General features: G+C 38.6%; 1 protein-coding gene across 2 annotated transcripts in view; it reads right to left on the bottom strand.

Moving 5' to 3' along the window:
- The window catches only part of CASD1 (CAS1 domain containing 1), a 31,991-nt gene extending 5,758 nt beyond the window's left edge, over positions 1–26,233 (bottom strand). Inside the window, exons 1-14 of one of the 2 annotated variants that reach the window (XM_032181743.1) lie at positions 25,940–26,232; positions 16,515–16,611; positions 15,803–15,923; positions 14,266–14,310; positions 12,115–12,177; positions 10,763–10,807; positions 9,951–10,074; positions 8,009–8,223; positions 6,532–6,957; positions 6,041–6,130; positions 5,343–5,462; positions 2,977–3,133; positions 1,330–1,409; positions 163–264 (exon numbers count right to left, since the gene is read on the bottom strand). In XM_032181743.1, the coding sequence (XP_032037634.1) occupies positions 163–264; positions 1,330–1,409; positions 2,977–3,133; positions 5,343–5,462; positions 6,041–6,130; positions 6,532–6,957; positions 8,009–8,223; positions 9,951–10,074; positions 10,763–10,807; positions 12,115–12,177; positions 14,266–14,310; positions 15,803–15,923; positions 16,515–16,611; positions 25,940–26,072 (1,818 nt within the window). In that variant the 5' untranslated portion in view covers positions 26,073–26,232. Of the gene's footprint in view, positions 1–162; positions 265–1,329; positions 1,410–2,976; positions 3,134–5,342; positions 5,463–6,040; positions 6,131–6,531; positions 6,958–8,008; positions 8,224–9,950; positions 10,075–10,762; positions 10,808–12,114; positions 12,178–14,265; positions 14,311–15,802; positions 15,924–16,514; positions 16,612–25,939 lie in introns of both variants that reach the window. The other variant, XM_032181744.1, reaches the window with a different exon arrangement.
- Between the last annotated feature and the right edge of the window lie 218 nt (positions 26,234–26,451).

Raw genomic sequence — 26,451 nt, 5'->3', positions numbered from 1 at the left:
GCAGAATTAAGATGGATGTGCTTTAATCGTGAAATGAACAATTCACTGTGACAGACTCTTGCTTTCTCTAGAGGGAGGGAAAACAACCATCCCCCACCCTCCAGACTGAAAAAGAAAAAAGAACACTTAAAAGTACAGTATAGAAATGCAAATGTTACATACATAGCGATCTAACTTCCACCTAAACCACCATTCGTAGACATTCCCATTCAGTTCAAAGCACTTGGACAGTGGCCAAAATGAAAACACCTTCTCAAATGCACCCTGTAATTTAACAACAACAAAAGCATTGCAAAAGCATTAACGTTAATGTCAACCAGGTTTACTACATTTAAATCATTCAGCTGTCTTTTGGTATTATGTCATCCCAATTTCAGCAGTATAAATCATCTGACCTTGAAGTTAAGTGGCATCACCAAATCAACTGGCTTCCTCAAACATTCCCTACCCCTGCCAAAAACCAAAAAGCAAACAAACAAACAAAAAAACCCACAAAACCAAAAATACTTCAGATGGAAAAGGTTCTCCTGTTTTGTTTTCCCATAAAGGTGGGCACTTCTTCCTTTTTGTTCTGCAGGCTTAAAGGAAGAGATCCACCTATGTGTTGGGAGAACAAATGCATACTCTACAGGAAACTATACTTCAACAGGCTTAAAAATAACAGCAGATTAAAAAACACACAAAAGGCACTGCAAATTATAGGTGACAAACTCTGTCCTTACACCCCTCATTTTTACTTACAGTATGCACTAAATTGATAAATTACAGAATCACAGAATTGTCTAGGTTGGAAGAGACCTCAAGATCATCGAGTCCAACCTCTGACCTAACACTAACAAGTCCTCCACTAAACCATATTGCTAAGTTCAACATCTAAATGTCTTTAAAAGACCTCCAGAGATGGTGACTCCACCAATTTAGCATGAGAACCAATCTTCTGATAAAGTATCAAAGCCAACAGCAAATCTCTAAGAGACACAGATGTCGGTATTGCCATACGCTATCTGATTCAAAACCCAGTAACTTTAGATATAGCACATTCGAAAAAACAAAACAAGAAAACATACCCCAAACAAACAAAACCCGTACACCTCCATATTTATTACACTCGTAGCAGTATACCAAAAACATGTCAAGCATTAAAAAGAAATGAGTTAGACACCGTTGTTTTTTTTTTTTCCCCAGCAACTGCACCAATTCAAAACCATGAACAGGTTCAATTTTTCTTGTTTATTTATGATATAGAAGCAAATACTCAAGTCATGAGTGCATTAAAAAGCAGCTAATATTGTTCATCAACAAGGATATGAAGAGTAAAAGTTTACAAACCTGAGAATATGACAAAAAATATATACAGGCCAGTAAGCAAATCAGTTTAAGCAGTAATCCGAAGTGCCATAAGCAGTTCCCTGAAGAAAAAAAATAAATTAATCAGTATATGGTCATCAATTTTTCCACTAGCAAAAACAATGAATATTTATACATATTTAATAATAATTGCCAACTATTAGTGTAGCCATGCTCAGTAATAGATGCATTCATAAATATTCAAATCCTACCAGCACTATTTTATCACTAACTATATATTTAGACTTTACATTTTCCTTTAAGCAATTAAAATAAACATTTATAGTAATTACCAGCCTGTTAATCCTAAACTAAGCCTCATGTCTAAAAACAAGGACAACATAAATAAAGAATCAGAATGTCAGTGTTCAAACAGAAACACTGTTTTAAAGCCTCTGCTTTCACATACATTTCACACAGGTACTTCTAATTCTAGCTGAATGCAAAATAAAGTCCCCAGCAGCTGCTGTTCTGTGAAATAAGTAGAGCACATATTCCTAAACTCGGAGCTACCAGCTGACCTGCTGTTCAGCTTGAGTACATTAAGGACAAGTGTTTTGTTAAGACAAGCCAGAGAAACTGTTCCTCAAAGCTGTCAACCGATATTAACCTCTACCCAGGCTTCAACACTGCAAACGAGAAATCATCTCCTTCTCTCACCATACAAATTGACAGCTATTAGTAAGGAAGTAAACATAAAAGTTGTCGCTAGAAGATTTTCTAATTTCACAGTACATTATTTCTCTGCAATACACAACAGTCATTTCACTGCACCTGAAAGATTGCCTCTGTAGAAATATAAGTACATATATATATATATATACACGTGTATATATGATGTATTTGCTTTCTAGATGTCTTGTAAAACTGCTAACTGTATTTCTGTAACATCTATTCCTAGCATGTATTTGAGGTATTTCATTTTCATATCTGCAGACTATAAAATTCAGATTTCACTCCATCAATAGGGAAAAAAGATCTAAGACTCTTAGAGTTATTAGTTTTAATTTAGGTGAATTAAATAATAAGCATTACCACATGATGACAGCTCTTCAATAAACTGTAATCCATGAGAAACTGGGATTTCACTTCAATTTTTATTTAAAATATTCACATCATAAAAAACACTTTCCAAAGTCCACTTAACATAAGAGACTAAGGGCCTTCACAACCCCCTTTTTGTCTGGACATGGCAGAATTAGTGCTCAAGATGGATCAGGAATGCTAACAGTAGAAAATGGGAACATGTGGATGATCATAGTTCTTGCTAGACCTGTTCCTACACTACAGTAGCAATTTTGACTAGCATAGACCATGTAATATTATGCTTTTAGCTTTCATTCAGTATATCAACTCTTGATAAAATACATTTCTGATGGTCAAAACCCACAGAAAAGAACTCTATGACTATAGTCAGAGATAGAGGAGTTCAGTTTCCAGCCGTTTTATTTTTCAATGGACATTTCATTCATCTCTGACAACCTATTTATGTGAGCAGCCATTTATCATACTTTGTGCTGCGTTACAAATGGGCTGAGATCTCCTGACAGAAGTTTTCTGTGTGGTTATGATCTGTAGCAACACGGACACATTTTAAAGCAGAAGAATAATAAAGGAGCATTATCCTACCGTTTGCTTTCTTCTGGACTATCTGAGGCCACGTGGCCAAGGTGGCATAAATGATCATGAACCAGACAGTGACTAATGGCACGAAGTAGTAGAACTGGTAAGGTCGGTCCATCACTATGCACAGTACCACGACCAAGAAATTGAGACGAAATAAAACCTGGAAGGAGTCAGAGGAAAGAAGAACACATTTCCATCCAGGGTATATAAACCGGGAGGCAAAGCTGGGAGAGATGAGGAATATGTTTCTTTAATATTATCTGAAAAGCACATAAATATTTCACACCCCACTCCCTGATTATATTCCAGCTGGCACATGGTAAGTATCTCAGGGAGCAACACCAATGCAGTGTGAGACACAGGCTGCTTATGGAGGACTGGAGCAGTCTACCCTGACCTATTTTGGCAGTGACAGCAATGAAAACTGGGTCAGATGAACCATCCCCAGCCTTGGGACGGAGTGAGAATGCCAGCTGCTGGATGCTGTCACCACCAACCTGCTTGCACTAACAGCCAACAGGGCTGGCTTGGTTAAAGTCAGGCCAGTGCCCCTACCCATGCTGCGCCCTATGCTTAATAAGCAGGACGATCCAAGTTACAGTGTGACTCTTAATAGCAATAGGAGGGTTTTGTTTCTTTCTTTAAAATCACTGCTACAGCACACGCTGCCAAACCGGGGAGGGAAACTACAAAAAGAGACACGTTCTCCAGTATTCCTAAAATGCAAAAAATAGTTTTCTTCATTAACAAATGTAGCCTCTGCTACACTGTCTCTGAGGAAGAAAAACAAAAACAAACCCAAGAGAACTGATATGGCTGATTGGAAAGTATTTACTTTCTCTCCTTCTTGCCTTTTGAACTGAAAATTTGTACCCACAGGTGTTTTTCCTGAAGGCTCTTCAATTGTGATAGAGTTTCACTCTTTAAGTGAAAGAGAACTTACTCTTTTTTTTTTTTCCCCTCCTCCAAAGGAAGCACCTACATCTGATATATTTGTGAAACATTCATATACTTCTAAGAAAGATATTACAGGGGTGTGGTATTTCTAATCATATTCTAGATACCAAATGGTTAAACATACATGTACTGTTATGCAGAACTCCACTGTCCTGACTAAAAAAATAAAAATAGCTGGGATCCTGTAACAAGTGAAACAGTAGTGTGAAACATTTGGTGCTGCTATGCAGAGTTTTGAAAGAGGCAGCAAATACTGCAGTGATGCCTCTTGTTCATGTATTAGCGGCTACTTCAGTACAAAGCAGTTGGATACTTAATGAAATAACAGTGTGGAAATTTTTTTTTTTTTTTTTTTAATAAATCCAAACCATCACTGATCTGAGGGGAAAAAAGGAAAAGCAAGTGTTTTGGGACACTATTAATGGCCTCAACTAATCAACCACGAAGTTTTTCTTTTCACAAACAGTGAAGAAAAGACCCAAAATGCATGCAGAAATTAAAAGCTTGTACAATGTAAGCACTTGGAAATGACTTCAGTTTAAATCAGAGACAAAACAGTGTTTGTTTCATCTACATAATGACTTGCAGTGCTGGGAGCAAGCAAACCAATGTGCTGAATAACTACCTTTATTCACAGAGGAAGACAAAAAAAAAAGGTCTGTACACAACTGTCTCTTGGATTCACCAAACATTTATCTACTTGTCCAAAAAAAGCCAATAAACCTCCAATAGAAACACGCTAGTAATTAATAATAATAATAGATAAAAAAAAAAAATGGCATGGAGCAGGCTGATGTGGTAAGAACAAAGTAAGGGAAACAAAGTGAAGCACTTCCAGTGACTAATTTTGGGAAAGCCATAATTTTTGCTAAAAATTGAGAGCCAATGAGAACGTTCATACCACCTATCTATGCTCAACAGCAGCTGGAAAGAGGCTGCTCCAAAGCATGATTCGGTGCATCACAGCTATCCAAGTATACCTTTTTCTCACTGCTGACTATAGAAGAAACCTAGGAAAATTTAGCCAAATAAGTTTGGAGCCATGGATATCCCTCCTTACTGCCAGCCAGCTTGCCCAGATCATTAGCTACATACTGTTTATAAATATATATTGGAAATTGCTACTGCAATGGAAATGCCATTGCTACATATTGGAAAATACTAGAGACTTGTGATTCTTTTTAGCCTACATACATGTTTTACATTGTAATTATTATGTATATGCCAGGTGTTTGTATCAGATAAACACAAACAGTTCAGATTAGACAGAAACAGTAGCCATTTGGGATTTGAAAACTTTGGTTAAGTAATCTGGTATCACATTATTTAAGGAGTATGGGTATGTTAGAGGTATTTTATTTCTGAAAAAAAAAAAAAAAATCCCTATAGAAACATTAAGTATATATTCTTACCTGACACACTCTGTATACGCCAAAGTCCCCTTTTATCCAAAAATATGAGAAGTGCCCATAACCTGTTTGGAACAGATATGCAGCAACCAGAACTCGAATGTGCATGTACACAGGCAAAAACTGTTGAGAAAAATAATGTACCTTTTACAGATGGTCACATAAATGCTTTTGGTTTTCCTTTTTCTGCATTGCACTAAATCAGGTTTACCAAAGAAAAATATTAAGCTGCATTTTTCATTTATTACTAAGTTCTCTTGTTGCCCTAACCTCTCTGAAAATCTGAATTAGTTTCTTCTATTCATAGCTCTACAATTTCCATATCCTGTAACCAGTTAAGATAGAGTTAAGAAGGAATCTCTGAAAGCTTACCTTCAAGAGTTTCAAGTTCTGAACATAAAAGTGTTTCTAACAATTAAAAGTAAGTTAACACATCATCTACATGGAAGAAACAAGTATATTTTTTCATGGGTTGAGTAATGCATAAAATTCTCTTATCATTGGAACCGAAAGAGAAAAAACACTAATTCTGCAAATACTATTTCTAAAACTACAGGAACAACGGTATTAATTATTCCCTCTATTCAATTCTATTAAGCATTTGCACTATCTTCCTTTTGAAGTAACATGCCTAAATTGCATTCCCACTTGAAAACATGAAATCCAATCCCACTTGAAAACACAATTTTCAAATCACTTACAGTGCTTGCTCCAGAGATATGATAAATCAAAATAACAAGTTGCATCCAGCCCTTCCATTCATCAGTCTGTTCTCTATTTAACACTTTAGTCTAATGCAAAACAAAATAAGAGTGTTGCTATTCCAAAAAGTACAACGAACATCTACAAAATGAGGAGAAAAAGTTCAAAACAATAAACCACTTTATGGCAAATTGGTCTAAATTGTAAAAGCCTTCCTTCTAATGGACACAGGTCTATGAGATACTAACCTGGTCTACATTCTCACATATCTGAGCTACATTCACTTAAAGATGGACTGTGTGACAATGGCTAAAAATGCTCGCACCCACATGCTTTTAAAAAGATTTTACATCTAATTGCATGCAAACTTTATATTTCTGAAGATGAGTTATGCTGATTTTAAGAATTTTACTTTCAGTAATTAGCAACCAGAAATTTACACTCGAACTGTCAAACAATATTACAAGCACAATGTCAACTTGATCATTACCTCTTTGGTATTTTCGGTATAAAATACCCCCAAAACCAAGATGTAGACGATTGGTATGAAGAAAGATGAGTGTGTATAAAATTTATTTTCCTTCATGAAAAGATTTGCTCTGTCACATAGATAAAAATAGGTCATGATAAGACCGAGTTTGCAGAAGGAGTGTAAGAGCATCTCTAAAGTAGAAACATTAGGAGTATTGATGGCAGGTTTCTTCTCCTCTCCCATTTCCAAATCAGTGCATGATTTGTTCTTCCGATAATTATTCCGGTGAATTAAACTGATAATTAAATATCCAATAATGGACAAAGTAAAGAAACAGAAAGCTAATTTCTGTATCAGAGTGAGAGGAGGCTGAGGCTGGCAGCAGGAGCCATCAATGGGCTTCATTATCTTATTGCAGTAGACATTCATTAGAATCATCGCATTCTGTCAAAGAAATAGGCAATTTTCTGATTAATCTCTAATTTAAAAGTAAAAATTTTCATCATAAGAAATTTTTATATAGATTGTGATTTGACAGAAAACATGCAATTCTCTCTTATATTTATATAAGTTCATAGTAGTCCCCCATACACCTAGCTTCATTCAGCATTAAGAGTCAAAACGTCTCTTCCAAAGAGTAAATCCTTGAGCTTTTTGAGGTAAGCAAAAAGATTTAATCCTAATTAATCCAGGAGTTGGACTTGACGATCCTTATGGGTCTCTTCCAACTTGGGATATTCTATGATTCTCATTCTTACAACAGAATGGCTCTCTTTATGGCTAAAAGGAGCTATAAAGTGCTAAATGGACCATAAATGAAAAATATCTCACAAGTTTAGGGTCCCCAAGGCACACAGTAATGAATATGTCTAAAACATGACAAATTGACTGAAATGTGTGGCGAGATGATATTTACTCCATTCAATACTTGAAAATAATTGAAACCTGCAAAGGAGTAGAACTAAAACTGACACAGCAGAAGAGCTCAGTCACAGAAAGGACAAACTGATAAAGTTCTGAGAGGCTCACTGCATACGTATGTAGTGATAACATAAGGATTAAAGCCAGTGGCACTTCATGCAATGGGGAAGGCGTACACTATGTGTTTCTCATCCTGTTTATACTCTTTTCTAAATTAAACTATGTGGGCACATAGGAGAAAAAAGACGACTTACTCCTTAGCACTGCTTTATAAATCATTATCGCCCTAAATCATTTACACAGATGAAGGCATGAAGTTTGCACTTAGGGTCCAAAAGATACAGCTATTTAAAAATAGCTGTAAACCCACTATGTACCATCATGTTAGATATTATGGTTTTTAAACATCAGTATAACTGACTGACCTCTCACCTACTGGACTTTTCTGAGCAAAATTTCCTGAAGAACGAGAGTCCTCACTACATTCATATTGTCTGCTGCTTCAGAACATACATCTGAAATCTTCTTTTACAGTTAATATTTTATAATGTTGACCAGCACTAAAAATACTTACTGTATCCCTGCTTGATTCAGGGAGATGCAGGCCATCTGAAGACTTCATAATAGTTTCTTGTGCTATCAGTTTTGATACACTGAACACTTTAACTTTAGCTTTGGAATTTCGGGAGCTGCTGTTCAGAATACGAACAGCTGCTTCATTATAAGCATCTATTTTCTCATTAGTGATCATTTTCCGACTCTCACTCAGCATATCTTCAAAAACAGGATCTGAGTTTGAAAGGACAAAGAATGGGCACATTAATCTTCCACTTTGCAAATACATTTATTTAATGCAAGCTGCACAGGCTCCTTTCATTTTGGTAGCTGCAATTGTTTAATGGTACAGTAAGGGGTATATAGTGAGGAACGAGCGACTGCAACCAGAGTTGCTTACAACAGAATACTCTTTTCACCGTTCCCTAGTTATGCACATGTACTAATAGACCAAAAAGCTTTGGCCAGACGTGAATGCCTGTTTTATTTTCCCCAAGCTTTTGTGCTCCATAAAGAGCATATAATGCTGGAGTGTAGAGCTGCCGATGCCTTTTCTCAGTAATGGAACCTTTACCTGGGGAATTCCAAAGCCAAGAGGAAAGATAGGCAGCAGAACAAACACATAGGGGGAAAAAGATCCTCCAAATTATAGTCACTGCAACAGAAACCAGTTTCTTGTTTCTCTAAGCCACAGCCTATAAACATACTCCAATTGTTCCTGTTGATTCCAGTTTAACTGATGGTAGAATCTCAGCTTTTCAGTAGTCTGGAACAGTCCTTAGTTGCCTGCAGGCTTCAAAGACTATATAGAGCTTAACACGAAGCTAGACAGGGATCAAAGTGAGGACTGCTAGGTTGCTATGAAAAGCTGGTGATGTTCATAACTCTGGTAAAACACACTCTAAGAGCTAGAAGGTGATTTACTCAAGCCACCTCTTGACTGCTTTGGACAGTCAAAGTCTAGACAACCCTGTGTGTACAAAGCCTATGCATACAATGCTCCATGCACAGCTTTTGCTCTTATTCATTCCATTATGAGCACAAAGAGCTCAGAGATCACTTAAATGGACTGGATCTTTCCCTACAAAATGTTAGGACATGTCTGACAGCTAATTGTTTTTGTTATAGATAAATATGGTTTTGAAAGCAATGTGAAAAGATGAATCTGTTGATTCATGTTAACCTCTAGAACCATCTTTCATAGGAACTTGTATGTGACTTTAAGGGTACAGCTGGGTATATTACTATCAGGGCTCAAAACATGTTTACATTTCTCACTGAGGCGATGAGAATGTTACATTCCATGGCTAATAAACCAGGAGCACATTCTACTATCAGCTTGTTCAGTTTCAGAGACATAGCTGAGTTCTAATAAAGAAAAGTAAAAGAATGTAAGCTTAGTGTCATCATAAATCTCACAGGTTCATTCTGAACCATGATTTCTGGCTCCAAATCTTAATTCATCAGTGCTTAGTGTATAGAAGCGCATACTCTAGAAAGCTGAGTTCTCTATAGTCTTTAGAGTTTGTGTCTATTCATTCTAGACATGCATAGGATGTTGAACCTTTCCTATTATTTATGTAATCTGAAAATTTAATGGAATATGAATGCAGGAATACAGATGTTTTATGCATTTGTGTTTTTGACTCCCTTGAGACATGTATAGAGCACACTACAGTGAGAATACTCCTGGCATCTTGAGTCTGAGAAAGAGCTAACAGAATTAAGAGTTCAGAAAGCAAACGACTTTCCTGAGAGAGAATTAAGATCTCCATTACTACTAACAACTACTTAGGTGCAAGCTTGTTATGGCTGCAAGAAAAGCTGCATTAGAATCCAAACAACATATTTAATCTGGAAGTCAGCAGTATGGACTAAGCTCTGCATATGCTTCTACAAAAGAATGGTTCAACAGACAGCAGCAGTATGAATTGTTATAAACCAGCTGTTCATCACTTTACCTTGTAAGACCCAGTAAACATCACTACTTTTTGCTAATTTTTCCAAAAGAGGTGCAATTGCAGTGATATTGATTTTATATTGTGTGAGGGCTTCATTGCTGCCATTGTGAATCTTGATAGACCACTGGAAAATTAAACAAAAAGAGATTCAGAACCTGTATGTCTCCCAGTAGACAAATCTACACAGCTAAAATACCTATTTTTACATATATCTTAGGAAATATTCTATTCAACATAAAGTCAAGTTTTAAAAAGCAGAGCACCAGAGAGACATTCTCAGAACAACCTCCTTTTCTTAAAATAAGCCAACAGCTTATAATACTTCTATTTATAAACTGTTAAGCTTTGACATCTTAAGATAGACATGTCCAAACTAAAGTATCATGACCAAATCAAAAGCTATGAAAAAGGAGTTCAGAGTCAGTTAAAGATACAGAGAAGTTTCAAAATAATGTCAAATTCAAGGTCATGCCAAAGTTTCATCTACTAGCAGCATCCCAGTTAGTACGCAAGCACTTGAATTTTCTTTATGAATAATCTGCTTGGAACGAAGCTACTTCAATTTTTACCTATGATTCAAGCTAATCAAAGCTTATCAACCAGTACTGCTGGCAGTAAGCAAGTACTGTATATCACATAGCTATAATAAAATGTACTTGATACTTCAGAACTACTAGCAGGAAATTAATTGATAGCATATTTTTATTATTAGTTAGAATAAAAACTTGATCTTGTAATCAGCTTGAGAGCATAAAAATTATCTTACTAAAACTTCCTTCTTTACTCAAATACCCAATATACGTATAACTTACCGTGGCAGCTCCTGCTACAATTATATGAGGTTTTGCCACAGAACCCTAAGTCACAAAGAAAAAATAAATTAGTTTTAAAATATTCACAAATCTCATCTATCATTTGACTTACTGATCTGGTTAATGAAGACTCATATCTTAAATAACTATGACTTGACTTGTCCATCATTTAATGCTTACAGGGACATTACAAAGATATCAACATGTGAAATACCAACATTTTCCTGTAATAGAGTGCCAAGTATCAATAAGCACTTAAAATCACTATCTATTTAGCTTTTAATTTTAATTTATACTGCTATCTAAGCACCTCCTCCTAAGGTCAAGTAAACCAAAGGTCACACTATTGAAGTACACTTTATCTTTTTGCATCCCTCGGCATTCTCAAACATCTGTTTGATCTGTTGCACTGATTAAAGTGACCACAAAACCAGTGACAAAAACAGAATAAGAATAAGACAGTTGTTGCCCCAAAGGTCTGAAAGTTATGCCTAATGCAAGGAACATAAGAAGTACACAAATAGAGGAGTACAAGGAAACAGACGGCGCTGACCTCCTCAGTACAAGTTTTGCCTTGACAACACCAAGGCTTGAACAGCTCATTTTTTGTAGTAATCACAAAAGAAGAAAAATTAATGATAAGTTCAGCTGTTTTGATAGAAGGTGTCTTGAGAGAATTACAAATAAGGTAACAAAAGAATCACTATTGGCCATTATTAAATAAAAGCAAGCTATTCAGAGTCCAAAAAAGGAAGGAAAACAAAAAAAATGAGTTGCCATTCTTTTAACATTTTATTGTTTATCAGAACTACATAACCTTATGCTGAATTATACAACCATCTATAAAACAACTGCGAGACACAAAATAAATGCTACATAATTTGCAGGTAGTATTGAAAAAAAAATCAAAACATTTTTCGTTTTCCAAATTGCCTTTGTTTTTCAGCTTATAACACTCAAACTAATGCAAATATCAAAATGTCTGGTAACAGAAAGACATAGCCACAGCAAGCACAGACCAAGACAGCTGCCAAATCAGAGTAGAACTGTTTCAGCTCCTACTGGGATGAATCAACCTGCCCCTAGGAAATTTTTTTTTCCTCCTTGTTTTGGTGTTATTATTGGCTCAAGCAAAGCCAGCCATGGGAGACCACGAGATGCCAAGAAATACATACAGCAGCAAACATGCCCCTTTCACTCTTTTTTCATGTCAAATTTCAGATCTCTGGTACGTAACTGACTGATTATAATGTTGTATGCTGCAATTGTTGACCTCTTAGTAATTATAACCATGTTTATTAAAAAAGAGGTCAGCTGCAGTATTTACCTAAAATAAACAATTTAAGACCAACCTCAGTCCAAGATTTGATGCGCTGCCTCATAGAGCCATTAACTTCTGGATACCACAAGAAATCCTGTAAAACAAACGCAGATGTAATCTGTAAGCATCAAGACAAGAATTAGACTAATGACAAAAATAAAAAAAATTAACTAATAGCCACCAGTTGAACTGTGAAGGAAAACCACATAACCCAAAGTGAGATTTCCTTGATAGTAAGCATGAAAAGTCTGACAATGCTGTTTTGCTTTTTTTTTTTTTTCCTGCCAGACTGCATTAGTCTCCATGGAAAATAAAAATAAAATAAAATAAAATAAAATAAAATATTGTGTAGTTCAGGAGGCAAGATTTCATCAAGAAGGTAACTTTCAGCCTCTGGCAAATGGAATGGCCTCACAGGTTTCCAATGCAATCAGAGCTAAAAACAAGGTCACATCTACAACCTATTTAGTACAGCTTGCTTTTTGCTCAATTTCCCATAGTTTTCTAGCAACTGATTTTTCATTTTTTATTTGAGATGTCAAGGATAGTGCCCAACCTTCATCTAGAAAAACAATCTAAATTTTGGCTAGTGCTATTATGTCTGCCAGGTAAATCTGAAGCTACTTACTATCTAGTTACTTCTCAGATGCATACGCATCCAAAGGACTACAAATACACATTAAAGTGAAATCTCAAAGAATGCATATGCAGAAATTATGATGCAGAAACACTACCAGCAGAAAGGAAACGTCTTCCACCTGCACAGACCTAAAGATTTTGTAGTTCTCTTGTGTAATGTAAATGTACTAATCGGTAGGAAACTGGGAGATACAGGCAGTATCTGAAGGACAGAATGGTTAGTGTTATGACTGGAAAGGGCAAAATTAAACTTGCCACTTGTTGCTCAGTGGTTTTCTCCTTCATTAGTCAAGTATTTTCCACATTTAGGTCACTTGGTCACAGCCATTCAGAACGTAAAAATTCACCTACCATGCCAATAATGTCAACAGCAATATGGAGCCCAAGCAAGGAAGCACAGTGTTGTGCTTCTTAACTACCCAGAAGCCCAAACCTGCCACCTGAAACCTTAAGGGTTAGACACCTGCCAAGGCTTCAGGCATTTTAAAGATGTAGCTCTGCTTCATCCCAAGCCAATATGAACATCATTGCCATTAGCCCTTTATTCTGCTTTGTGTTCTGCCCCCAGATTTCCAGCACTCAGCTAATCACACGATGAGCCACATCAGACCTGACCAAAACCAAACCCTACAAGGTAAGCTGGCTGAAACAACTCCTAAAACAGCCTGCTCCACAGCACTACCAGGGCCAGTTACTATATGTTCCTGTGTTCATGCTGTAAGCAGCAACAAAATGGGACAGAGTAGGCTTAAACTGCCACAGGCTCACATCCTAGGATGTTATTCCGTACCTTAATCATACCCATGTACACAAACAGGTACTGAAAACTCACTGGCAGACAGCTCAGCAAACACACTGCTTCTTTGGTGTTCACGAACAGAGAAATAAGTTGCCCCCAGGTGATAAACAAATACATGACTAGCAGAGTGCCAGCACTACCGACAGCTGTCACAGGAAGCAAGAAAGCTATTGAGGACACCATTTCAATTGCTGGGGCAGAAAACAACAATGCCCTTCATAAAACCTACCCTCAAGTACTTGTTTTTATTTATTTATTTTTAATATCCACATTGTAAACAACATTGTGGTTGTTTCTCTATGCAGAAACAGTGAAAAGGATATTTGTTGGGATAGCAGAGAGAGCTTGACAGCAATTATTGCAACCACCACTCCAAGTAAGTTAGTCCAATACATATTCCTACAGCTGTGAATGAGTAAGCTTCCTGGCAAAAAATACTCTTGGAAAGGCCAACTTACAAGATCTGACAAAAAGAAAAATTACAAGCACTTCCAAAGCTTATGCCCAAAGCTATCACTCAATACAAGTACTCAAAGCCAAAGTCTTTCAATCTTATACAAAATATAATGCGTTGAGATACACTCCGACATTTTATTCAAGATCTATAAAGAATGTTGACACTGTAAAACTTCTTTTACTTTTCAACACTTGTGGAAACTTGAAAAATCCATCTCTTACTGCAATTTGTATGAAATTATACGTGCGTTATTATGGTTTGCAATTTAATGCCAGATAAAAGCTTACCACTTTAATTGAAGCAGATTTATCTTCAAAAGGGATGTTTCCATGCTGTCAAAAGAAAAGAAAAAAACACCACAATACAAACAAAGTAAAACAACCTTTGAGAAGAAAATATTACATTCTTATGTTAATTTACTCTCACCCCAAGTGTTACTGTCAGTAAAAAGGATTTTTCTTGTATAAACTTGTCAGTATACTCATGCAAAATGTTTATGTTATTTCCTAGATAAACAAACTAAAATCACAAAGGGTCATTTTTTCCTGGTAGGATTACATCCAAAGTCTTTCCTTTCTTACACTTCCTTTTGCTAGCCTTCTTGTTCATCTGTCTATCTTCTTCGTATAAAAGAAATGAATCAGTTTTAATTAAAGAATAAAGAAAGTTATCTTGAGCAGAAATAAAGCTGGCTATATCATTAAGTTTTTGTGTGAGATTGGAAGAGATTAGAAAGGAAGTAGTCAGATACCCCTAAAAGTATACACAATCCTCTCTTTAAAATACTAAGTAAAATACCAGTTTCAATCCTGGCCAAAAATGACAAGTATATTTCTCTTCCACAAACAGATCTTGATTTTATGAATGCTTGACAAACAACACCTCTCAGCTTAAAATTAATTATAGCACTCTAACATCTCACGGATGCTGAATTCACCCTCATTTTTAGGCTGCAACTTTGACCTAACAATCAGACTAGGAAAAAAAAAGAAAAAAGTTTTTCCATCAGTCAAATGTCTTCTTTTGAAAAGTCAAAGTGACTGCATACTGCCCACTGGCCAAGGTGCCAGCTTGCACTTCTAAACCACAGAAGTACTAATTGACATATCTGATCTACAGTTAAAAGTGGAGTGTGTCTTTTCCAACACATATACCCAAGAAAAGAGAGACCTAAGAAGCATGATTTAACAATTTAAATCAGAATTCTGTTCAGCAAGTGGTACAGCTAAATCCTTTCCTACTGCTTCCGCTATAGCAGGCTGTAGTTTACATTCCCCATCTCACAAGAATCTCTGCAGCAGCTATCAAAACAAAGGTGAGACCAGAAGCTATTTTTAGTTTTAGCCTCACGTTAGACCTGGAAATCTGTCATTGCCCCAAGGAATTTTATGAGCAGATTACCTCAGCGATCTAACTGACATAAGAAATGACAAATTGTAAACCATGAATTACTACTGTTTCAACACACGCAATGAAACAATCATTTTCTCATCAAGAAGCCAGATACAAAGCCTAAATTGCAATGGGAGAAGTCAACTTCATTTATTTATTCCCAGACTGCCACAAGCTCTCTCTCAAGCTTGACAGTTCATTTCTCAGACTTCCAATTATCTCATTAGTACTCAAACAATTAGCTTAGTCTAATCTTGCTCTTCTCCAAAATGCCATTTTGTGTTTCTTCTTCTTGATGGCTAAGCCAGCAAACAGTGTAATTTCTTGTGTGATTTTTGTCATTATTATTATTATTTTTAAGTTCTGAGAAGAATTAAGAGGTAAATTAGGAATAGAAGAAAGAAACAAAAACTTCAAAATAAACCACCTCACCTTATTTCCTTCTTCTTTGACTTGGGGATTTATGATTTTTATAAATGAATAGAACAGCTGTCGAATTCTAGAATCTCCTAAAAACACGATATGTTTGTCTACAAGGCAATTTTTTGCTTCACTGTAAAACAAAACAACAAGACTCGTGTTACAGGAAATTTATAGTAGAAAAAAAAAACTTTTGTTCTTCAGAGAAATCTATAGAACAATATAGGGAATTGAATATATTATATCTATCTCCAAGGAATGGTAAATCTTTTAAATATGATGAAATAATTAAAAGTTTACAGTAATTTGCATACAGATTTTTTAATAGAAAAAACAAATGATACAATTCCTCAAGGAAGATTACTTTTAGTACACATTTAGCTACTTGGGATTCTACAAATCAGGACAGTATTTTCCCTTCCAGTAATCTGAAAGGGACATACAAAGTTATGCCATCTCTTGCACTGCCTGACGGCTCTTCATGACAAGTGTCAGTACTAATACCAGCAACATTTATTTGTATTTTAATATAGAAGCACAAATGTGGTAGACACTATAGATACACAGATAATATACAACAAGAATTTCTTCTGATAAATGTTGTCTATTTGTGAAAGCCTAGATAGTTAGCCATATATCAAAAAAACATTTGAAACAATTTCAACTGCATTTGAACAACAATTACTTTTCTTTCCAGGCAGATGAACCAAAAAAGTTTCCTTACCTATTTTTATACTTGTGCATCATACAACTGTGGGGCTGCCATACTTTTTCTCCAAGAAATCTTCCACTCGACAGAAGATACTCACATGAATCATCGCCTTTAAAATATTAAATTGAGATTAGAATTCAGACACATGAAAGTCACAAAACCCCACCGCTACTAAGCATAAATAAATAAATCTGACAATATTTGAAACACAAAGGAATGGAAGCAAGCAACAGCAGTAACCAAATTTAACTTATGAAAAAGTCTTGCACAAATTTTTGCAAATCGCCTTCTCCCTTATTATTCTACACTTCTCTGTAAAATATTCCTCTGTCTGCAAAACGTTCATGATCCCATTTCTGCCATTGGAAAGAAGCTGTGTTTCACCTAGCACAGTGTTTCCACTAAAAGATGCCAATCAACTGTGCTATCCAAATAAAAAAAATAACATGAAATTTTTATTATATTAAGCTGTTAATTCTTTAATGTTCTACACAGAATTACTGTAGACTGCTTATTGTACAGAACATGGAGCTCAAAAAAAAGAAAGTCTCTTACTTCTCCTTGTTTAAGATGCAGCTGTCAACTTGGAACAGCTGAAATTACATGCTGGGTTAACAGGCAAAACAAAAAAACGTTTACATAAGATTTTGCTGATGATTCTGAATTGCAGCTACCATTTCCAGTCCAGAAGTTTTACACTAATTACAATTATTCACTTTGTGGGTGGAGATTTTGGGTCACTTTTTAAAGTTCATGTAAATAAAATACCTAATTTCTGAAATCGGTGACTCTCTCCCAGTAAATGTACCTGATTCTGCTGCCACATAAACCCAAGGCAGCTGAACACTGCTCACTGCAAGAAGAGTCGCCCTCCAACATTTTTGTCATGCTTGGCCTTTCAGAGCACAACAAACAGGAAAACAGCAGTGAATGAAACACGAGTACCTGTGCTAGCTTGTGAAAAAACTTCGTGCCACAGCCCCTACTTCACGCTTCCTGTCAAAAATTGACTTTCAACAAATGCAAATCTGCTCTTTTACTCCACTGTAACCTGCAGGCCCTAATTCTAAAGAAGGGAGCATTTTCTATCAACTTTTAGAGCTGCTGGAAGCCACACATAATGAGACAGGCAGGATTTCTATCTCAATTATTAAGAGAAAATCTGAAGCTTTATCTTGATCTGCAAATTAGGGTGAACAGAAAGAGCCATCAGCAGGGTGATGTCTGAGGTCTGTTGGAATGCGAATTTATGAGGCACCGCTGACCCATTTCAGCGCACAGTCCTAAATGTAAAATATCAGTGGTACTACAGTAACATTTTCAGGAAAAAGAGACAGAGACATGGTATCACTTATGGTGTGCTTAAACAGCGTGCCCAGGTGGCCAAGAAGGCCAACGGCATCCTGGCTTGTATCAGAAACAGTGTGACCAGCAGGAGCAGGGAGGTGATCGTTCCCCTGTACTCAGCTCTGGTGAGGCCGCACCTCAAGTGCTGTGTTCAGCTTTGGGCCCCTCACTGCAAGAAGGATGTCCAGAGAAGGGTTACAATGCTGGTGAAGGGCCTGGAGAACAAGTCCTACGAGGAGTGGCTGAGGGAACTGGGGTTGTTTAGTCTTGAGCTGAGGAGGCTCAGGGCAGACCTCATTGCTCTCTACAGCTGCCTGAAAGGAAGGTGTGGGGAGCTGGGGGTCGGCCTCTTCTCACAGGTAACTAGTGACAGGACGAGAGGGGATGGCCTCAAGTTGTGCCAGGGGAGGTTCAGGTGGGAAATGAGGAGACATTTCTGCTCAGAGAGAGCAGTCAGGCGTTGGGATGGGTTGCCCAGGGAGGTGGTGGAGTCACCGTCCCTGGGGGTGTTCAAGGAGAGGCTGGATGTGGTGCTCAGGGACAGGGTTTAGTGGTGACATTGGTAGTAGGGGGATGGCTGGACCAGATGATCTTGAAGGTCTTTTCCAACCCTAATGACTCTATGATTCTGTGATTCCACATGACCAGAGTTCAACCAAGAAAGAAAAAGGACAAAAAAAAAAATACACTGGATATATAAGGACTTCCTGTGCAAAATTCTGATAGGAAAACGTAGCCTATGTTACGGTGATAACATCACAGTCAAAGCTATTTAATTTTCATATGCACTGAATCAACTTTTTTTTTTTTTTTTAGTTATATTTAGGATAATTGCTACAATTATCCTAATTATAATAATGCCAGTGAGCTGTACCACAGCCTGCGTGGCAGCCCCTGGCCAAGGGCAGGGGCAGAGGTTGAACGAGGTGGGACAGCCCCTTCTGGGGGCTACCACAACCGCCTGCTTGTACTGCAGGCTCTCAGTAGTCTGACTCAGGCCTGTTCATATCTGTGGAAATATTTCACCGTATACACTAAAAGTTTAGGGTCTGCGCTGACACCGTAAAGTTAAAATTATAGTTTATGATTATCACTGCTTCAACAGCAACTAAGACCAAGATTAACAGCTGAAAAGTTTCTACTCGGAGTTTGAATGTTCACCGTCAGTAAAGCATTGGCTTTACTGAAATACAATTATTTTAATGTTTTCCACAATGTTCTATAAAAGTATATTTCCCCCATAAATACCCATGAAATTATTTTAAATATTTGGTCTGTGAAAGCAATGAATTGCTTTCTACAGCATGCATGAAGTATTAAAGAAGGCACAAACCCTCCCCACAACAAATTTCAATAAAATACAGATTAATAAAATTAACAATACAAATTTATAAAATGAACCTCCATGGACATATGTTCTCTTCTCCTTAAGTAATTCCTCAGACAGGGGTGATGAAGAACCTGGAAACCCAGCAGATGACAACACCAACATTTCCAATGTTCTCACAGGAATAACTACAAGGTAAAGAAGGTAGTGCCCTGCAGGCTTTGCTCTCATCACTAGATGACACCTTCTTTCTCTTCCTTCCCCAACAGCATTACTTTCCTTTATTCCACAACACTGAAGTTAAAAGGTTAACAATCCCTCTTCCAATCCCAGTGTCTGACAAGAGACTTACCATCCAGCAAAAATAAGCCTTTTAACGTGACAGGGCAAACCAGCATTAAAGAATACATTAATGATGTGAACATCTGTATGTCCAACAAATACAGAGCCAGGATCACAGATCTGACCAGAAAACTCTTGCATTAACATTGGCAATGATGATTTGTGAGCTGATTCTTAGCTGCCTGCTCCTTCCCAGTCCTCCCACAAAAATAGAAGGTAAGGTTCCTATCTATGAAGCTGAAAAAGCATAAAACAAAATGCTCATTTGAAGTGTAGCTGACACCCAAAACTCTTGAGTTTTCTGACTCCAAAATTCTAATTTTCTCTTACATAGGATGTGCAAAGAGTATCTCTGATACAGAAGTATAGACAACACACCTCACATATGCTGTTTCTTGGAGCAGAACATAAAATTAGCTTGAGGGAAGGAAGAATTGGCAGCTGAAGACATCTTCCGTCTTTATCTTCCTCTCTGGAACTCCTTCTATCCGATTTTGTGAAAATCATAAGACGGGAATGTAGAACAGACTGTCTTTCAACTGCTACTCCTAGCCTCACTTTACAACCAAATTCAGTGATAGGAACAAAATCAAGTGTTATAACTTCCAACTATCTAAGGCTCCTCGTTGCCTTACTTCAAAATGCAACTGCAATAATCAGGCTTCTTTCCTTTCCCGGACCTTCAATTACTTACCACTCCTAATGCATCATCACTACTAAAAAAAGCTGGAATAACATGAAGAATTATAACAGTTCTGGAAAGTGTCTGGGTAAACATCTCAGAGTCATAGCTTTGGGTGTATGTCGGTTCTCCATGAGCAACCCACACGTAACACTGCTAACACGCTCGATACGCTCCTAGTCAGGCAGATTTTGATGCATAGGAGATGTGTTTTAAGACCTGAATGAAATGCACAAATACAGTGATAAACTCCTAATTTTGTCATGAGAAAGCGTCCATTACTTGTCCCAGGGTAGTTCATGATTTCCCCTGAATTCACCAACAACCTCTCAAGCAAATCCTTGAGGTACCACAAATCAAATTGACGCACCTGCACTACCCGTGTCAAACCGATTAATTACCAAGCAGCAACAGGATGCGGTAAACTGCCAGACGCAGAGGACCACGTGCCTCTGAACGCTTCAAGGAGCTCTCAGAGCACGGTGAGACCTTAGGCTGTAGATGCAGGCTGATCTCAGAGATTTCCAGAAACGCAGTCTCTATCCTGTTTTTCAACCAGCACAGGTCACTCCAGGTCAGCAATACAGCTTTTTTTTTTTTTTTTCCAGTTGGCGCTTGTTTCACTAGTCAGCATGGTGCCACTGCAGAGCAGATTAAAGAAAAGATCTTCTAGAAGCAGTTTATTAATGCAGTTCTCCTCTTCAAACCATTGCTACTTAACAAGACAGCTGCTGATCCTGCTGCCAAAATTTCTGCAGAAGTAGCTCCGAACACAGCAAATGATGTGCAAAGCTGAATTTCTACCTACTTTTAAGATATGTTGGCATAGCTCAGATTTGCTGCATAGTTATCTTTCTAATAGAAAACATAAACTCAAGATGACTGGTTTTGTTTTTTCTTAATCACGTCAAATAAAAAGCTGTTTCTGTACATTGACTTCCAAGCAACAGAATTCATGTCTCTAACATATTCACTTCTTCATACCACCTCATTTCTAGAGAGTTGCTTAAGAATGAAACTGTCATGAAGAATTTAAAAGCTACCAAGCTCACGTTGGTTGTGATTAGATTATGAGAACAGGTGACTTACAGTTATTACTGTTACTGCTACAAAAACCTCAGCTTCGCAGATGATGAAAATTACAAGATGTATCGAAGCGACATAAGAGTGAAGCATGTAAAGGAAAATCCACCACTAATTCCACTCCCTCTGAAACCCATTAACTGACGCTGAAGAAGATGCAGAAGAAAATAAAGATGGTATTCATGGTCAGGCCAGCCTGGTACCCTGTCTTTGGCAGAGGCCACAAAGGATGAAGAAGAAGAGCACACATAATATTCTTGCCTAATTTTATTCCAACAGTGTTCAGTCCAGGAGCTTCCTGAGCTAGAGATGATTTCTACGTATTTTATAGAACCTTCAACAGATTTATTTCTGACAAAGTCACATTATCTTCTCTTCAATTTTTTATCCTTCACAGCATCTTTCTACAGGCATTTTCCATGCCCACAGCTGCTGCTCCTCTAAGAACCACCTGCCTTTCATTATTTTACATATGTGCTTTCTACTAGTTTTATTTGGTCTCGTACGGGAAAGGAAAGATCACACTCACGTCCATCATGATCTGCAGACCACTATCAATCCTTCCTAAGCCATTTGTTTTCAAGACTGAGAATCTTACTCATTTTTCATAGCAGAGCATGTTCTGTGTCTTCAGATCACAAGCAAAGCTTAGCAGCTCTACACTCCATCAGAACTGCCCACAAACGAAGCTATGCTGCCGCACAGGGTTGCTACTGAAGCTGCATTACAAACACCACACGTAGTATAAAAATTAATTTTAAACATATAGAGGTAATATTTGAGGGCGTGGAGGTATGCTTTCTTTGCCAGCTCTAGATACTGCACAACTTACTATTTCCCCAAGCAATGCAGAAAGGTTCTAAAGCCCATGAGGAGCATTACTTATGTTCGAGTCTTTCTTCAGACAAAATAGTCAAATCTCAGTGGGGGGAAGGAGGCTAAAACAAGATGGAAACAGCAGCCAGGACCATAAACTGGAGATTACACACCAGTTGGTGCCCCTGGAAATGCACCTTCTTCTTAACCATTAATGAGATCTCACATAAATAAATAAATAAAATTAGTCATTCTACATGAAAACCACAGACTGCTCTTTTTAAGCTCTTCCTTTGTGTTTTGTTTTGTTTTTTAAAAGCTATCCTCCCAAAAATCACATCTTCAAAATCTTGTTTTTCCACTGAATTTGTGAAATTTCACAGTCCTCATTCACACTACACACACCAGGACTGACAGCACCTTCCCCGTTTCAAAGAACAGGAAATCCAGTTGTGCACTATTGCTCAAAATAAAAATGTAGTTTAAAATCTGATCATTCAACCATGATTCTAAGAATGCAAACATTTAAATAAAGCATATTTCCATTCTTACAGCTCTAAGACTGTACCTTTGTAACAGACTGTAACTTTACTGGATATTACATAAGCATTTAGTCCAAATAACTTTTTGAAGAAGCTGTATGCAAGTTGAAGACAGTTTAATTCCTCTTAATTCACTTAAGGTTTTGCAAAAAACGTAGATGACCCCTAAATGCAAAACCCCAATCATGAATTTGACCTACCACACCTACAGTCCGACATTTTTTCATACAAGTAGCGTTCACATGGGCAAATTTTCCTGGGTAATACAGCGAGCTGCTCCTATCTAAAATGTGCATTTGCACAAGAGGCTACAGTTAGCCCAAACCATTATATGTAAACATAATCAGACAAAACAAAGAAACACTACATGAAGTCTTGCTCTCCCAAAGGAAGCCAGGACAAAAACAACCAGTTCATAAAGTGTATGCATATTCTTAACTTTAATTAATGCCTCATAAACTTTTCAAGATTACAATCGGAGAAGAAAAATAGATGCCAGTCTGCATAACAGGGGTTTCTAATCCGAGCACAATAAACCAGGCTAACTACAGCATCCGACTGTCACACACGAAATCTTAGAATTACAGACACACTACGAACATACTAAATCTAAATATTAATTCTTTCACTCCTACTTTGGAGTACAGTACTTCAGAGTGAGAAAAATGAGTATGTATGAAAGAAGCAGTCTTTACATGCCTTTACCAATTTCAGGATGTCTTCCTCCACAAAAACAATAAATAAATAAATAAATAATCCAGTTTAAAAACAACTACCATTTTGTAAAGATTCTTAACATGCTCTTGCTTGTCCCACAGAAAGGATTAATTACTGACCAACCTTCTTTGTGGCTAGCATTCCCTGTCTGGTTATGCACATTATTTGTGGTTTTCTCCCTTTGGCTGAATTGTCCAAAGATGTCTCTGCTTTCTTTGTTAATCAGGAAGGGGCTGTTTCAACTAATGTACAAACTTTAATATCCGAAGAAACTGATAACCTAAAAATACAACTTTTTTGGGGGGAAAAATAAATAAATAAATGAAAACCATCATAGAAGCTACCTCCCACAAAACCGATTTCACCAATTGTTACTTATATGCAGCTCTCTTTCATTCCCTCCACATTCCCAGGCTATCTGTAGAAAAGCAACAGTATACAAGCGCATGGTTAATTCATTATTGATTATTTTCTTTGACGCACTGTAGCAGAACATATGTTCACATGAAAGTTTGTCTTTCTGCTCTCCTCTTCCTGACAGAAGCCAATGGCTGATGCTCGAAGACGGTGTAAAAAAGCACGGCAAGTAGCGATCCCTCCCCTGGCACAGCCCAGCTTCTCTTCTAAAAATGGCAGCAGGTTTGCAGCCACCACCTGATTCACTTTCTACAAATCAGTATAACCCTTCTGGGGAGGATTTATAGTATAAAATCTTGGCAGCATGCTTCAAGATGTACTTATGTCTTGTGTGGAAAGAAGGCTTCATTCTGATTGTTTTAAAAGGTACTGCCTGCTAATTTCATTTTTCGCTTGGTACTTTTTGTGTTATGAAACAAGTCACATTTAATTTACCTTCCCCATATAATTCAGAACATTAGAAACCATTATCAGCTTACTTATTTTCCATCCAGGCTACAAAACTTTAACGTTTCATTACTTCCATTTCATCCTTCTGATCATTTGCATGGCTTTTTGTGTATGTTTTCAATTTCTATTATACCTTTACTAAAAGGCAGTGACCAGCACCACAGACAGTAAGCGAGACGTAGGGTAGCTTTAGCTACACGGTATCACATTGAAATCTTCCATTTTTTCATGAATTTGCTGAATGTCAGATGTTCAAGATGTTCACTGAAGGGTTGAAAAATTATCTCTCAGCCACCTCTGCTTTTACCTACCCCCAAAACTTTTGTATCTGCTATAAATGCCCAAGGTTGGGCATTTATAGCAGATACATGGGCATTTTGTCTCCTTTGAGCAGATAGCATTCAAAGTATAGAAATGGTTTAGAAAAAGAATCCTCCATTTCTAAACCATTTCTGTGCTTTGAATGCTATCTGCTCAAAGGAGACCAAACTGGATAGCTCTGTATTCTCTGTTGTTTCTTTCTGAAACATTTATTAGTCAATGAGAAAACCTCTCAGCCTATAATAGCTTCAAGAAACTGAAAGCGCTAGGTGAAGGAACTTCCTCAAATCTTTGTGAAAACCCATACCAACTGTATCAACTTATGTGAAGGCCTGTAGACCGCTATCTTTTTTCAATTTGTGACTCAACAGCCTTATTAGGTCTCCCATCACGTATCACATTTATGCATAGTGTGCCTTCCTGTTAATTTGCTTAAAATGGAAGCCTTCATTTTCTTAGGTCACTCTTGAAATCCCCCTTTAAAAAAAAAATAAAATATCATGTTTGGCACCCTCCTTCCATCTACTTTTGAGACTGACCTAAGCCACAGGGAACGGGGCACAACGAGCAAGCTCAGTTTTGTCGCATCTGAGCTCCTTTAGCTGTCAGTACATACTTCAACGTCTCGCAACTTAGTGCTCTTCAGTTTATTAGCTTTACCGACAAGTGAGCGGGAGGGTGAATCCTGAGAGCTGTACCCGTACAGGCTCCCTAGCCGCCTTCCCTATTTCCACAGGGAGCTGTTTCAGTCTGGTCTTCCTTGAGCAGGGGTCAGGAGCCTTATGATACAATGACACCAGCTGTCCTGCAACAGAACTGTAGCCAGCTGTCTTCAGATCAACTTTTTGATTTACCCACAAACTCCATTTCTTCAGAAGGAGGAAAAGATGCGAACCAGCGACTCTCATGTCATTTGCAGAGCTCACCAAGTTCTTGGCTGTGGCACCACCACCACCACCCAAAACCCGAAGCGCAGCAGCCCAGCGCCTCCCTACCCACCTCGCCCCACTCACCACTTCTCCACAACCCCTGACAACACGGAAAACCCAAAAGGTTTATACCTCCACCAAGAAGCGGTATAACAAGCCTTACACCAATTAACATTTTAACGACTGTAGCTGCCAGGTAAAGGCTATTAATCTGCATGTAGGGGGACGCAGCATGGAAGAAGCTGCTCTGTCCCCTGCACCTACACACACAGAGGCAAGGCCCCAGTATTTCAGAGCACAACCCCATTACCCCCACGGGTCCCACGCCCGACCCGGAGGGCCTGGACCAGCCTGCGGCGAGCCCGGAGGGGCCGCCCGGGGCTCCCCCGCTCCGAGTCGGGACCCGTCCCCTTGCCCCGTCCCCTTGCCCGCATGGCCACCGCTCCCCGCGGCCGCCCCCTCACCTCGGTACCGGCGGGAGGCGGCGTGGCAGGCGGTGAGGAGCAGGACGGCGCCCAGCGCCAGCGCCTTGGCGCTCCTCACGTTGAAGTAGTAGTTGATCTCCCGCTTGCCCAGGGTGTAGGCCAGGGCCGCCATCTTGGCTCCTCCATGACAACAGTGCGCGGCCGGGCGGGCGGGCGGGCCGAGCGGGGCAGCGATGGGGCCCCGCGGGCGGCCGAGGCAGCCCCCGCCGCCGGCTGCCACCGTCCCCACCGGCGCGGCGGAGACGAGCCCGACCCCCCGCCGCCGCCGCCGGGGCGGAGCTGCCGCCCTCCTCCTCCTCCTCCTCCTCCTTCCTCTCCTCCTCCTCCTGGTGTCGCCGCTTCCCCTCCTCGGCCAGCGGGCGGCCCCGGCTCCCTGCTCCCAGCTCCCCGCTCCCTGCCCCGCGGTGCTGGGGCTGCCTCAGCCCGCAGCGGGGCTCCGCGGTGCCGCGGTGTGCGGCTACCCGGCACCTATAAATGTATTAAAATTTATT

The sequence above is a fragment of the Aythya fuligula genome, chromosome 2 (genome assembly GCF_009819795.1).
Source record: "Aythya fuligula isolate bAytFul2 chromosome 2, bAytFul2.pri, whole genome shotgun sequence".
In the NCBI taxonomy this organism is placed as follows: Eukaryota; Metazoa; Chordata; class Aves; order Anseriformes; family Anatidae; genus Aythya; species Aythya fuligula.
Note: the sequence above shows the minus strand (reverse complement) of the source record. Positions and strands in the feature narration are given on the sequence as shown.